The sequence below is a fragment of the Argopecten irradians genome, chromosome 6 (genome assembly GCF_041381155.1).
Source record: "Argopecten irradians isolate NY chromosome 6, Ai_NY, whole genome shotgun sequence".
Classification (NCBI taxonomy): domain Eukaryota; kingdom Metazoa; phylum Mollusca; class Bivalvia; order Pectinida; family Pectinidae; genus Argopecten; species Argopecten irradians.
In genome coordinates this window covers 14633229-14646943 of record NC_091139.1, presented here as the reverse complement: position 1 = coordinate 14646943, position 13715 = coordinate 14633229, and the positions used below count along the sequence as shown (strand labels likewise).

Genomic DNA, 13715 nt, shown 5'->3' with positions numbered 1-13715 from the left:
AACGGTCCTTAGGGTTCGGAATGGGAAAGTAAGGTACTGTCTTTTGAGCTTTGTTTCGAGGGATAAGCTAGACTAGCTACGAATATCACTCTTGGTCTTGATACAAATTCCGATCATCTGGCAAACGACGGCATCGTTATATTTAGGATGAGTTGTGTGATATGGTGGTGTAAGACAAATATTGCTTGAAAGTACACAATATTGTAAGTTTCGCCGCCGCCGAAAAAGTAAATTAAGATTCAAATTTTGTACATTTAAAAATCATTTTCTGGGTGTTTGTAAGTCTGGACCTTCAATCTCGTATAATTCAGCAAAATCGCTTTTCATTCTCTTTGTAAGTATACGATACGTTAAAACACGTTTTCCCTAAAATATTTTGTTTACCAAATATTTTTACGTCGAATATCTCAACTAAATTCGCGCCGTGTATTCTATACGATAAAATTGATAAATGATAATTGATAAAACTAGAATATTACAGATCTGTCGATTTTTAGAGATTTACATCAAAGTTTTTCCCATTTAAGAATGGCTTAGACGGTTATTTCAATCGATAGATCGCACCGAGTTTGACTTAAGCGGGTCGGTCGATAGGTTTATTTGGCCGTGTCAACAGTTCGTTCCGAAGAAACAATAACTGTAGTTATCGTACCTTCCGTCACTTCATTTCATATTTATAAATAAAAAGCCAAGAAGATAATTAGTTACAAACAAACATTTAATAACACTAAAATGATCAATGAATTCCAACAAATAAATAAAATACATAGTACTCCGCTTCATTTGCCTCTCTCCTTACTTCCTCTCCTTTTCTCTAGTTTCCCTGCTTGCGTACTTGCTGTTCTCACCTTAAAATAATGTAATACTCACATTCCTGTGACAATAATGTCGCACACTCTTAGGTTTCATTTTGCACTATAATGTAAATTGATTTAACCCATATAAAACAACAGAAGCACTAGGACCACATAAATATCAATGTCATGCATATGAGACAAAGCGAGGCATTCACTGTGCGTTCCATTAACAGATTCGTACCAGTTGTATAAGTACTGATCTACTGTAGTATCTGAAATGTTCACGTTATACCAATCGAAGAGAACCGCCAAACACGATGGAGGAACTGAGATTTTCCATTTATCACCACGATGTTAAGGATTCATTATCTTAAGACATCATTCCAATAAGCCTAAACATTGTGTCCAAATGTTTGGTTCTCTGATCAATATAAAATGTTACCATTTTTGTGTTTTAATTTAAATTGTTAAAATCAGGAATAATTTTCAATGTAAGCAAAAAGTGCTTCCAGTCGTCTTCTCCTTACTAGACAGTGATTGGAAATACAATATGCATAGTACTGGTGTCTTTATTCGGTAATGATAGGTAAGAACCGACGAGGTGAGGGTTATTTGAATTTTCCACAAAAAATTGACCAGCATAATCAATTTCTCAAAATCTACCGATTAATAATAACTTAAATGAACATTAATGTTAACAACCTCCATCATTGTTAACTTCAATACGGGGGTTTCGAGATCCCAAAACAAATTACAATTTTCCGCCGATTAGTCCCACCATCCGGTGATTATGGCGTCATCATTTGACGTGAGTATCGTGACGACATAATCACCGGATGGTGGGACTAATCGACGGTAAATTGTACTTTACACATGTCGTTTTAGGATCTCGGAACCCCCGTATTAAAAGTATTTAAATAATGAAACAACAAGTCTCTCTAACAAAATATACTCATGTATACACCAAGTATGGATACAATAAATATATCTGTTTTTCCTTAAACAAAATGTTTGTGACTTATTTTCTATGTGCTTCTCTTACAGAATATACTTATATTAATTTGAAACAACAACGTCTTTCAAAGTATCTCTCTCTAAGAAAACGCGTTAATGTTAATAAATATTTGAAACAGCGAACTTACCTTAACCTGAATATCTAAAAAACCGTTTTAATGGTTAACCATCACATCAACAAACTTCTCATGAACTTACAAAATTCAGTTCGTCTTCACAAAGTCGTAAAAAATGTTTTACAGTTCATGTTACTTTAAGATGTAAAAACAAACAAATAAAATATATCATCAAGGTCCAATCATCAGTTGCTCATTGCAGCATTAATCAGGCATGCTCTCCAAATCTTATAACACAAATATTATAATATGTAATATTTACATTAATAGGTAAATACATTATAAACTTATATATGACAAAATGTATAAGATCACAATTTAACATTTCCATGTGGTACAGCTGTTCTCACATCGGGGCAAGCGCAATAGCAGACAAATTTAATTAAGTAAAGCATTTAGACTGATAAAAAACTACAATCAATGATAAATCGTCAAAATTTTAAATGTCCAGCATAACATTATATGATTGTAGTTTTTAGTATAGTATATAATAGAAAACTACGAAAAGAAATTCCATAAACAAAAAATAGAAATATCACGAAAATAAATAATTCTAAAATCCAAAATTAGAAAATAATAAATTAATTAAATGCAACAGTTATAAATTGACTAGCAAACGAATGAGATTCAAACCTCGATCACATCATCATTCGAAACAACCATAGTTATACACGTATAGTAGCCATTACACTGTAAACTTCAAGGTTCTGGAGAAAAGTTGTACCAGGCAAATAAACATTAATTACACTTCGAGGAAACAGTCTACAGACCTGAATAATGGATAATATACAATAGATAACATAATTTACACTTCTAATACATAAACTACCAACAAATGATTATAATGAATCATGTCAATCAATCTGCATTGTAATTGCAAAACGAAATAAATATAGGAATGCCATAAAAATGATAAACCAAAGTTTTAAGAATAAATACAATAAAAAGTTGTGTTAAATATATTCATTCATCCTATAAACTTTTTATTTAAAGAATGAAGCAGTTTGTTGGTAAATATTAGAGGTGATGTGTCTAATCATACGGTGGGTTCATGGTATGTGTTAATTGCCTAATACAGCAAAAACAGTGCAATAGATCCTGAATCAACATAACTCTATTCAACACTTGATGGAATTTTTCACTTATTGTTTTTTTCGTCATATTTTGCAAAACAGAAAGCAATAAAATAATCTAATCACTACTATATGGCATATTTCAACACATATGAAGTCAATAATTCATGAACACATTTCATATGGAAAATGGACGATATCACAGGATAGGGATGAAACAAAAACTTAATGGATATGATCACAATGATTAAATACATGTACAAATTCACAATTATCACTGATACACATCAGTACCATTTACGTCATATCTTTATATATTTACAATTAACGATGGTAATATTTCGTCTTTGCATATTAAAGAGTTAGTTCCCTTGCGGGTAGGTATCCATTGTGACGTCATTATTTTATGGGCGCAATTTACGCGTTTTCTCCGAAAAGTATGACGTTACGCTCGCAAACACATAATGTCACAAACAATACCTACCCGCAAGGGCAGATAACTCTGTAACATGCAAATACAGAATAGGAATAACAGAACAATGATGCACGTGCTTCCTAAAGTTCTCGCGCCAAACTTCTGCAATCTGGACAATAGATGTCTAGAGAAGTCATCTTATTCAGAATCAGAATCTCGAAGTCCTGGCTCAGATCTGTATCAAACTCGGGCTAACTAACAGATTCCTATATATTCCCGTATAGTCCGAACTCTGGTGACTCACGTTACAATTGTATTCATAAGTATTCAATGTCATCTACAGGTATTAATCACCATTAATAGTGTTCATGCAGAGAATATGAAGGCAGTGGTTTTACATATGGATTATGCTTATATATATAATTTGTATAGGTAAACGTCTCCTTCTTGATTGTGTTTTAGTTGAGGATTTTATATCATCTCAGAGTGTCTTAAAAAAAGTTATCTAAAATGATTATACTACAAAGATTAAATAAATATGTTTTCGATGTGATACAAAAATGAGATTTTATGTTACATTACCGGCTGCACTTGTGTTCATTTAGTTCATCCATGTAGCCATAAGTTTTCAATAGGGAAAACAAACTGATGATTACATTAATCATTAGGAACATCAATTTTCACTTATTCAAAGTTTGTCAGTGCGATTTCTACAGGATTTTAAGTAACCTTGATATCGCTAAATACGTTAAATGTTAATTACGTGCATTAGGAACCGACTTATTTTGTTTCGAAAGACATCAACCTTATGGAAAAAATATGTAAAGTGAAATCTTACAATACTGAATACTTATAACAGAGATAATGTATTCCAAATACGAAAAATAAAATATATGTGTACAATACAGATTTTCATATGACTTCCTCTCTGATTCAGCCAACACTGCTTAACTAGGTTGATGAGGAGTGTCTAATTTTATAATCTTGGAGGTGTTCAGAAATACGTCAGTGTGGTTAGGTAGAACTTGAGCTGATAATTCTGTTAATGTCATGGTTTTTCCACACGTATATTGGAGATTGTGAACTGAGATACAGTTCACGGAACACTTCTGGTGAAAGCGAGGAGCTGGACGTGATACTGATGTGTACTTAGATGGTGAACAGATTAAGGAACATCTCCGGTGACAGCTGTTTGGACAGAGGATCCTTATCACTGATACACGGGTGACCAATGGACTGGACAACCAGAAAAAAAGGTTCATTAGGTTACGTGGTATTCGTTTCTATGGACATGACAAAAGATCGTTAACATACTACTATGTGACTTAAACGTTGAAGCACATACAACTTACAGTTATGAAGAAACAAGCCAAATCCCCAAATTATCAGAACATTGTACAATGTAGTGTGATTACCTTGTCGGGGTGTACCATTATGTACATTGACTCAATTACTACATGAAAGAGTTAAACCTTACCTGCCAGAACAGAGTATCACAGTGTGTACAAATGGCCAGAGTATCTGCATATACATCCTTCTTCCCAAATCTCCTGTCAAACAAATAGAGTAGGAGATGATATACAGAGCACACACTTTTACTTTTATAGCATAGAAATACATACTTCATTAATTCAGAACATTTCTGTTATATCGAAATAGCCTAGACATAAAGACAAAATTAATTCAGAACTTACTTTTATGTTTTATCAAAATAGCATAAGAATGTAGATATCATTATTTTAGAACCTAATCTAATGTTAAATCGCAATAACATTGAAATATAGACATCATTAAATCTTTATCTAATCTCATTTTTTAAGTTAATATCCCATTAGCGAGAGGGTATTGGGATAAACTTTCGAATTATGGGTCAATGAAAAGTTTGTAACGCAAGATTATCCTTTATAATCTATCTAGAATAGTGGGGAAAGACAAAAGTCTCCTTCGTCCGTATAGACTTACTTGACACATCGTCTGTAGATGTACTTCCAGTCCACGTGTTTCTGTCCCGAATCCAGTTCCCTGGGTAGGAAGGTTATGAGCTGACGGTCAGTGAAGTGGAAGAAACACATCTGTTTCCATAGTGAGTTCTCCTCGGCGATCATAAGGTTGGAAGATGACGTCATACCTGTGTGAAGGACGTCAGTGTGATCGGTAAGACGCTGGAGAATACACCGGACACAATCCTGTGGCAGGTCCTGGAACATGGCCTTCCCATCGTCAGCTCTCTGTCACAACAAAATATCACAGTGTGGTAATGTATGTTTCTCATCTCATCAGTTTCTCATCAGTCCAACATCAATGGATATCCCTGTTTTGCTTGTAATGATACAAAGTAAATATATGCCAGTCCAAGATTGGTCGAAACAATTTTTTTCGGTTTAAAAGTAGTTACGCTAAATTTTGACACAAATTACTTAAGAAGGTGTGTCAGATTTTGGATTTTGTAGGCACTTTTTATTTCGTGCATTCGGAGCATAGACAATACTTTCGGTTTAACGGGAATGATCAGAAATAAAATGCGAAAATAAATCACAGAAAAAATAATCGACTATATTTGAAAATGTAAAAACATGAACTTCGAACCCTGGAAACCAATACTGACTCGCATACATACCGGTTCGACTTTGTATCTGTCGAGTTTTGCCAGCATCTTGTGTACACCTTGTAGATGTTTGTGCCATAGACTCTCGCTGCCGATGTGACTGTACTGGCCCTCGTGCAACGTGTACATGGTACTATTGACGAGGTCACGCGTTTTAGCCACATTGGTTTTAGTCTTAAGAACTAAAATATAACAGAAATAATCCATTATAATTCAATGTTTTTTCTTAATCACAATGCATGGCAATTGATTAAAGATTTCTATATAATAAAGCATCATTAAACACCAATATAATTTATCACCTGTATAGCCTTAAGTCTTCCCGCTTTAATATACTGCAAACATACTGACTTTGTCGCGATCAAATGTTATCTAGACCAGGTTAGCGCAATAGTGACGTATTACAATCACTACAATGGCTATATAAACGATATAAACAATTAACACAGCCATGTTTAGGAAATCATGTACATGGCAAAAACCGCTAGAATACGATTTATAATATATACTGCAAACCAACTCATTTTCGAGGTAACGTACTCAAATAATTTCATGTATCCATGCCAAAAGACGTTTTAATAGCGGTTTTTTACTTTCTCGATTCACAGCTAGGTACAACGATCTAGATCTGATCTTATAGTTTTTTTCACGGCGATATATTTTATTGCGAATTCAAATCGAAATATCGCGATTTTATTAGAATGTACGAGAAAATAAGTATGATGACGGTGCGTTATCAGTACTACTGACCTTGGTTGACAGTATGTTTCGGACTACTGACCTTGGTTGACAGTATGTTTACAGTACTACTGACCTTGGTTGACAGTGTGTTTCAGTACTACTGACCTTGGTTGACAGTATGTTTACAGTACTACTGACCTTGTTGAAGTATGTTTAAGTACTACTGACCTTGGTTGACAGTGTGTTTCAGTACTACTGACCTTGGTTGCAGTTTACAGTATACTGTGTGTTTACAGTACTACTGACCTTGGTTGACGTTGTTAAGTACTCTGACTTGTTAAGTATGTTTACAGTACTACTGACCTTGGTTGACAGTTGTTACAGTCTACTGACCTTGGTTGACAGTTATGTTTACAGTACTACTGACCTTGGTTGACAGTATGTTTACAGTACTACTGACCTTGGTTGACAGTGTGTTTACAGTACTACTGACCTTGGTTGACAGTGTGTTTACAGTACTACTGACCTTGGTTGACAGTATGTTTACAGTACTACTGACCTTGGTTGACAGTGTGTTTACAGTACTACTGACCTTGGTTGACAGTATGTTTACAGTACTACTGACCTTGGTTGACAGTATGTTTACAGTACTACTGACCTTGGTTGACAGTATGTTTACAGTACAACTGACCTTGGTTGACAGTTTGTTTACAGTACTACTGATCTTGTTGATAGCATGTTTTACAGTGCTACTGACCTTGGTTGACAGTATGTTTACAGTACTACTGACCTTGGTTGACAGTATGTTTACAGTACTACTGACCTTGGTTGACAGTATGTTTACAGTACTACTGACCTTGGTTGACAGTATGTTTACAGTACTACTGACCTTGGTTGACAGTATGTTTACAGTACTACTGACCTTGGTTGACAGTATGTTTACAGTACTACTGACCTTGGTTGACAGTATTGTTTTACAGTACTACTGACCTTGGTTGACAGTATGTTTACAGTACTACTGACCTTGGTTGACAGTATGTTTACAGTACTACTGACCTTGGTTGACAGTATGTTTACAGTACTACTGACCTTGGTTGACAGTATGTTTACAGTACTACTGACCTTGGTTGACAGTATGTTTACAGTACTACTGACCTTGGTTGACAGTATGTTTACAGTACTACTGACCTTGGTTGACAGTATGTTTACAGTACTACTGACCTTGGTTGACAGTGTTTTACTGCTTGTTGACATGTACACTGCTTGGTTGACAGTATGTTTACAGTACTACTCTGACCTTGGTTGACAGTATGTTTACAGTACTACTGACCTTGGTTGACAGTATGTTTACAGTACTACTGACCTTGGTTGACAGTATGTTTACAGTACTACTGACCTTGGTTGACAGTATGTTTAACAGTACATACTGACCTTGGTTGACAGTATGTTTACAGTACTACTGACCTTGGTTGACAGTATGTTTACAGTACTACTGACCTTGGTTGACAGTATGTTTACAGTACTACTGACCTTGGTTGACAGTGTTTTACAGTTACTGACCTTGGTTGACAGTTGTTTACAGTACTACTGACCTTGTTGACAGTATGTTTACAGTACTACTGACCTTGGTTGACAGTATGTTTACAGTACTACTGACCTTGGTTGACAGTATGTTTACAGTACTACTGACCTTGGTTGACAGTATGTTTACAGTACTACTGACCTTGGTTGACAGTATGTTTACAGTACTACTGACCTTGGTTGACAGTATGTTTACAGTACTACTGATCTTGGTTGACAGTGTGTTTACAGTACTACTGACCTTGGTTGACAGTATGTTTACAGTACTACTGATCTTGGTTGACAGTATGTTTACAGTCTACTGACCTTGGTTGACAGTATGTTTACAGTACACTGACCTTGGTTGACAGATGTTTACAGTACTACTGTTGGTTGACAGTGTTTTACATACTACTGACCTTGGTTGACAGTATGTTTACAGTACTACTGACCTTGGTTGACAGTATGTTTACAGTACTACTGACCTTGGTTGACAGTATGTTTACAGTTACTGACTTGGTTGACAGTATGTTTACAGTACTACTGACCTTGGTTGACAGTATGTTTACAGTACTACTGACCTTGGTTGACAGTATGTTTACAGTACTAACTGACCTTGGTTACAGTGTTTACAGTACTACTGCCTTGGTTGACAGTTGTTTACAGTACTACTGACCTTGGTTGACAGTTTTACAGTTAGTTGGTTACAGTTTTTACTACTGACCTTGGTTGACAGTTGTTTACAGTACTACTGACCTTGGTTGACAGTATGTTTACATCTACTGACTTGGTTGACAGTATGTTTACAGTCTACTGACATTGGTTGACAGTGTGTTTACAGTACTACTGATCTTGGTTGACAGTATATTTACAGTGCTACTGACCTTGGTTGACAGTATTACAGTTGATGACTTGGTTGACAGTATATTTACAGTACTACTGACCTTGGTTGACAGTAGTAGTTTACAGTGCTACTGACCTTGGTTGACAGTGTGTTTACAGTACTACTGACCTTGGTTGACAGTATGTTTACAGTACTACTGACCTTGGTTGACAGTATATTTACAGTACTATTGACCTTGGTTGACAGTGTGTTTACAGTACTACTGATCTTGGTTGACAGTATGTTTACAATACTACTGACCTTGATTGACAGTGTGTTTACAGTGTTACTGACATTGGTTGACAGTAATTTTCCAGTACTACTGATCCTGGTTGACAGTGTGTTTACAGTATTACTGACATTGGTTGACAGTTTGTTTCCAGTGCTACTGACCTTGGTTGACCATTTCGTCTAGTATGTTGATAATGTGTTTCTGTGAGGTTCCACTCATATTGGTCAACTTTCCACAAAGCAGAATCTGTAGCACCTGTACATTGACAAAAAAAAGAAAGATAAAATTTCTCCACACAGAAATGGTTAAAATTGTATTTGATTATGTAAGTATAATGTTAATATGTTTCCACACTTCGCCAAATTAGACTATGCCTATGGAAACTAGTGAAACATTCTCATTAAATAATTCAGAAACGTTTTGTTTTTCGTTTCATAAAGAATATTGACAATTCGGTATCATCCATTGGTTTGAATGACAGGCGTACAATAGCAGCACACCCTGACCAGACTAGTACAGATGTACTCACCTTACAGACATAATTAAACCGTCTGGTGTCCTTTACCGCCCCGGACATGTCGAGATGGACGAACGCTTCACTCAAACTCGTCAGGATCTTCCTCTGTCAACATCAAGGGGAGCAAGTATGGTTCACACTTGTATAATTGGTATCTTTTCGTTGTTGTGATAATTATATATCCAACAATATATTTTTTTAATCGATTTTTATGATATTGTTAGTCTGTTCGTTTGTTGTTGGTTTTTTTTACCTATTTTTGTGTTTTTCAACTGTCTCATTTGAATAAATAACACAGCTGTTTATTTTTTCTTCTTACTTTTTTCCGTAACACACTTACAAGTCTTTTCTGATCACGAGTTATCGCTTTGGCAGCGCCGTATGGGCGATAACTCTTGTGTACTTATAGGTTTTAATGAAACACACGCTTACCTCCCTTGACGTAGTTTTTACATAGTGAATACAAGGCTGATGATGTTTGTACCAGTCGTTATCTTTGGTGTGGAACTCTGTCATGGCTAGGCGTATCAGCCTGAAATTCAAATTTGATTTTACAAATTTGATTTAAGAAAATAGAATTAAATATAGGAATAATCAAGAATATAAAAACCGTTAAAAATAACAATGACTGTCAGTTGAACAAAGTAATCTACATTTATTTGTGCATATTATTTTAATAAAAATGAAAAAAATAAAAATCCACAATATTTTAATCTTAAATTTTTACGTCAATTATTTGAATAAAATAATTATCTAAAATATATAAAGATATGAACTTTGGTACAGAAAAGCTGAACAAGTTCCCATTACAATCACGTGCACTTCATTAATCACTCTTCGTTTAGATCTTTTTTACACAGGAAGGAAACAGGTGCAATGTTGTACATAAAAGGTAAACTTCCTGCAGTGTTATACCTAACAAAGGAATAATTTTGGTGCACTCTTCACAAAGAAACTACAACATACATTTGAACCCCGTAACCTCTCTTTGTTTCTGATTGGCTACGCCATTATGTCCGTACTTAACACGGGCACGTGCATGTAGACTTTAAAATACACGAGCAACAATGAGATGTAAACCGTTACATCATATAGGTCAGCGTGTACATATCTACAAACATATGAATGATTTATCCCTTAACATACTAAACTTAAAGAAAATATACATATCTATATACATTTCAATACATGTATATATTTCACGAATGAAAATAAATTCCTTCTTGCTTCCTGCATGCATATTTTTTTCTGTAAAATTGAAAATCCAGATCTACAATAAATTTTTGAAATGTTTGATAAACCATACAGTTTGTGATGCATATAGTTTGATCTGAAGCGTTCCTGAAACATCAACATTGACTTGTGCTTTCTTGATTAGAAACAGCTAATATCATACTTAATTTAGAACGTATAAGCAGTAAGAATTATATATGCAAACAACTTTTCAGAACACACTGCACTTCATGACATGATATACCTGCAATTATAGTTATTACCGAAACAATTTTTATATTTATCAATATTAAAGTTAATAGATATATTATAGTACATGTATTTACATGACTTGAACAATAATATAACATAAAACGTATCGTCATATAGCTGATGCGTCATAACATGTTATGCACATACGCGTATTAATTATATGATGTATGCACCATCTAGTAAAGTCATGAAATGAAAACGTGAGCATGCTATCAAAAACAATCGATAAAATTATGCAAGCCTGACATTAAGGGTCAGTGATTATCGACTGTCGATACAGACTACACGATATGTATGGTGGTCAGTACATATGGTTCACAGACATAAATATATATACACACAGTCATGTGTAGCATATATATATATAAACGTCTGTGTAAATATGGTGGCTACTGTTTTTATGTGATTCGTGTATTATCACCTATATAGCTAACATCTCTAAGTTGTAACGAAATACCTTGCCAGTATGTTCTCGTTCAAGCTTTCGAAAATTTTTATCCTCCATAGCTTCACTTTTTCCCATCCATTGTGTGTCTTGACCCATTCATCGCCGTTGGATCTCCAATCTCGTCCTAGATACGGCATATTGTCTGGGGCTATGTCTTATTCCATGTACGTTATTCTTTGTTTTGGTTTTGCGCAACTGTTTACGTTTTGCAGGAAGTGTACATAAAATCTTCGCGGAGACGGCATTCTAGATCACTGATTGGCCAGTAGAAAAACTAGCTTTAAATTGATTGGTTAGTGGCGCTTCAATGTTAATGCCACATGGCAGGTCACATGGCTTTGTTTACATCGATCAGCTGAGTAGATGTAACAGGTTCAACACGGGCGTATAACATCGCAGTTTCAGAAAATGGCGTATTAAGTCGGCAATTTGACTGTTGGATAGAAGATTGCAATTTAAAGTTTGTGCAATGGAAACAGAGTTGAATAAAAAATGAAGTGAATTGGAGCTAAATAATTTATGTATATAAAATGATCATCACTTTTCATACAGATATATATTTATGTACAAAGGTTTTGGTACATGTACATCATGTATGTTATCGGGAGACAGTTTATATTTGGTATCTACATATGTACATATCTTCACAACCAAAGACATGATGAGTCGATGACATCATGTCATCATTTTAAACTGATATATAAATAGGTCCAATAAAAGACTCTATAGCCTACCACATCTGATTCGCTTATATGCAAATCGTTCACATTTGATGATTCATGCAAAGTTCGTTTCCTTATTTCCCTTTATTTAAACTGTAGGTGTGTCTTATAGCCAGACTTATGTACCGTATAGTATATAAATACATACATGTATACGTGTAGATATTTAATAAAGAGGCAGATCACCTCGAAAATGGACAAATACCTGTATGCTTGTCCATATTACTGAGACTTTCTGCTTCGTCTCGTATTTACTACTTCAAGTAATTCAGATCCTATACAGACCTACGTTGATAAGGTCCAGTGTTTTCTGAAATACAACCGTTGGTATTGCTTGTTTGACCCAATGACCATTTTTTTAACTTGTCTTGAAGAATATGTATTTTTGTATGTGAAGGTACATGTATGCATCAAATTACATCTTAGGAAGAGGGTGTGTATGGTCATGTTCCCAGATTCCAATCCTCATTGTCTTTTACATCTGTCAATAACATATTCTGAAATGAGAAAAAGTTGGCCTAATTCATTTCTGAAAAAAGAAAAGAACTAGAAAATACTGGATGTGTGCTGTTTTAAACTACGTTCTATGTATAACATGTAGGTTATTACAAGATGCTATGCATACGATTATATGAGTACAGCAGTAGAAACATGCAATACCATTCGCCTGCATTCCTTAATAAGAGTTTGAGTGTAAACAACAGGCCCCTGCCAAATAGATATGTGCGTCGTAGTTTTACTTATAAATGCATTACTAGCCGGGCCTATATGGTTCATGGTGAGATGCTATATAGAAAGCTATAAGGACAGTCTGCTTTGTTTGGCAAACTCCCAACTCATTATCCAGTATATTAGTGGTGTTCTGATAAGGGTTTATTGTGTGGTAACTGGGTTGGGGAAGTGTTGACTGGCGATGAAAATAAAAAAAGATATACAGGAACAATGGCGATATAGTAGTTTTCAGAGTTTCTTGTAGTATCAGTGAATCAGAGCGTAATTCTACATTGTATTGTATTCTGTTAAATTGTATTGTACAGTCTAACTTGTCTTTTAAGACCACCCATGGAACAAAGAGAAAATGAACTTTATAGCTATATTGTCTGTATACAGAACGTTGAATTGTGTTGATATTGGTCAATTGGGACTCTAGAAAAGTGATCTTGAATA

General features: G+C 34.8%; 1 protein-coding gene across 1 annotated transcript; it reads right to left on the bottom strand.

The window, feature by feature from the left end:
* Positions 1–699: 699 nt before the first annotated feature.
* On the bottom strand, positions 700–12042 carry LOC138325093 (F-box only protein 32-like). Its single transcript, XM_069270506.1, has 8 exons — positions 11836–12042; positions 10326–10425; positions 9906–9998; positions 9538–9631; positions 6033–6202; positions 5378–5643; positions 4893–4965; positions 700–4651 (listed from the first exon to the last, which is right to left on the bottom strand). The coding sequence occupies exons 1-8, from the start codon at positions 11961–11963 to the stop codon at positions 4565–4567; spliced, it is 1011 nt and encodes a 336-aa protein (XP_069126607.1). The 5' UTR covers positions 11964–12042; the 3' UTR covers positions 700–4564.
* Positions 12043–13715: the final 1673 nt, after the last annotated feature.

Coding starts and splice junctions, on each gene's coding strand:
- LOC138325093 (XM_069270506.1), bottom strand. CDS start 11,963: ATGCCGTATCTAGGACGAGATTGGAGATCCAACGGCGATGAATGGGTC. Junction 10,426..11,835: donor AACGAGAACATACTGGCAAG/GTATTTCGTTAC, acceptor TTTGAATTTCAG/GCTGATACGCCTAGCCATGA. Junction 9,999..10,325: donor TAAAAACTACGTCAAGGGAG/GTAAGCGTGTGT, acceptor TGATGTTGACAG/AGGAAGATCCTGACGAGTTT.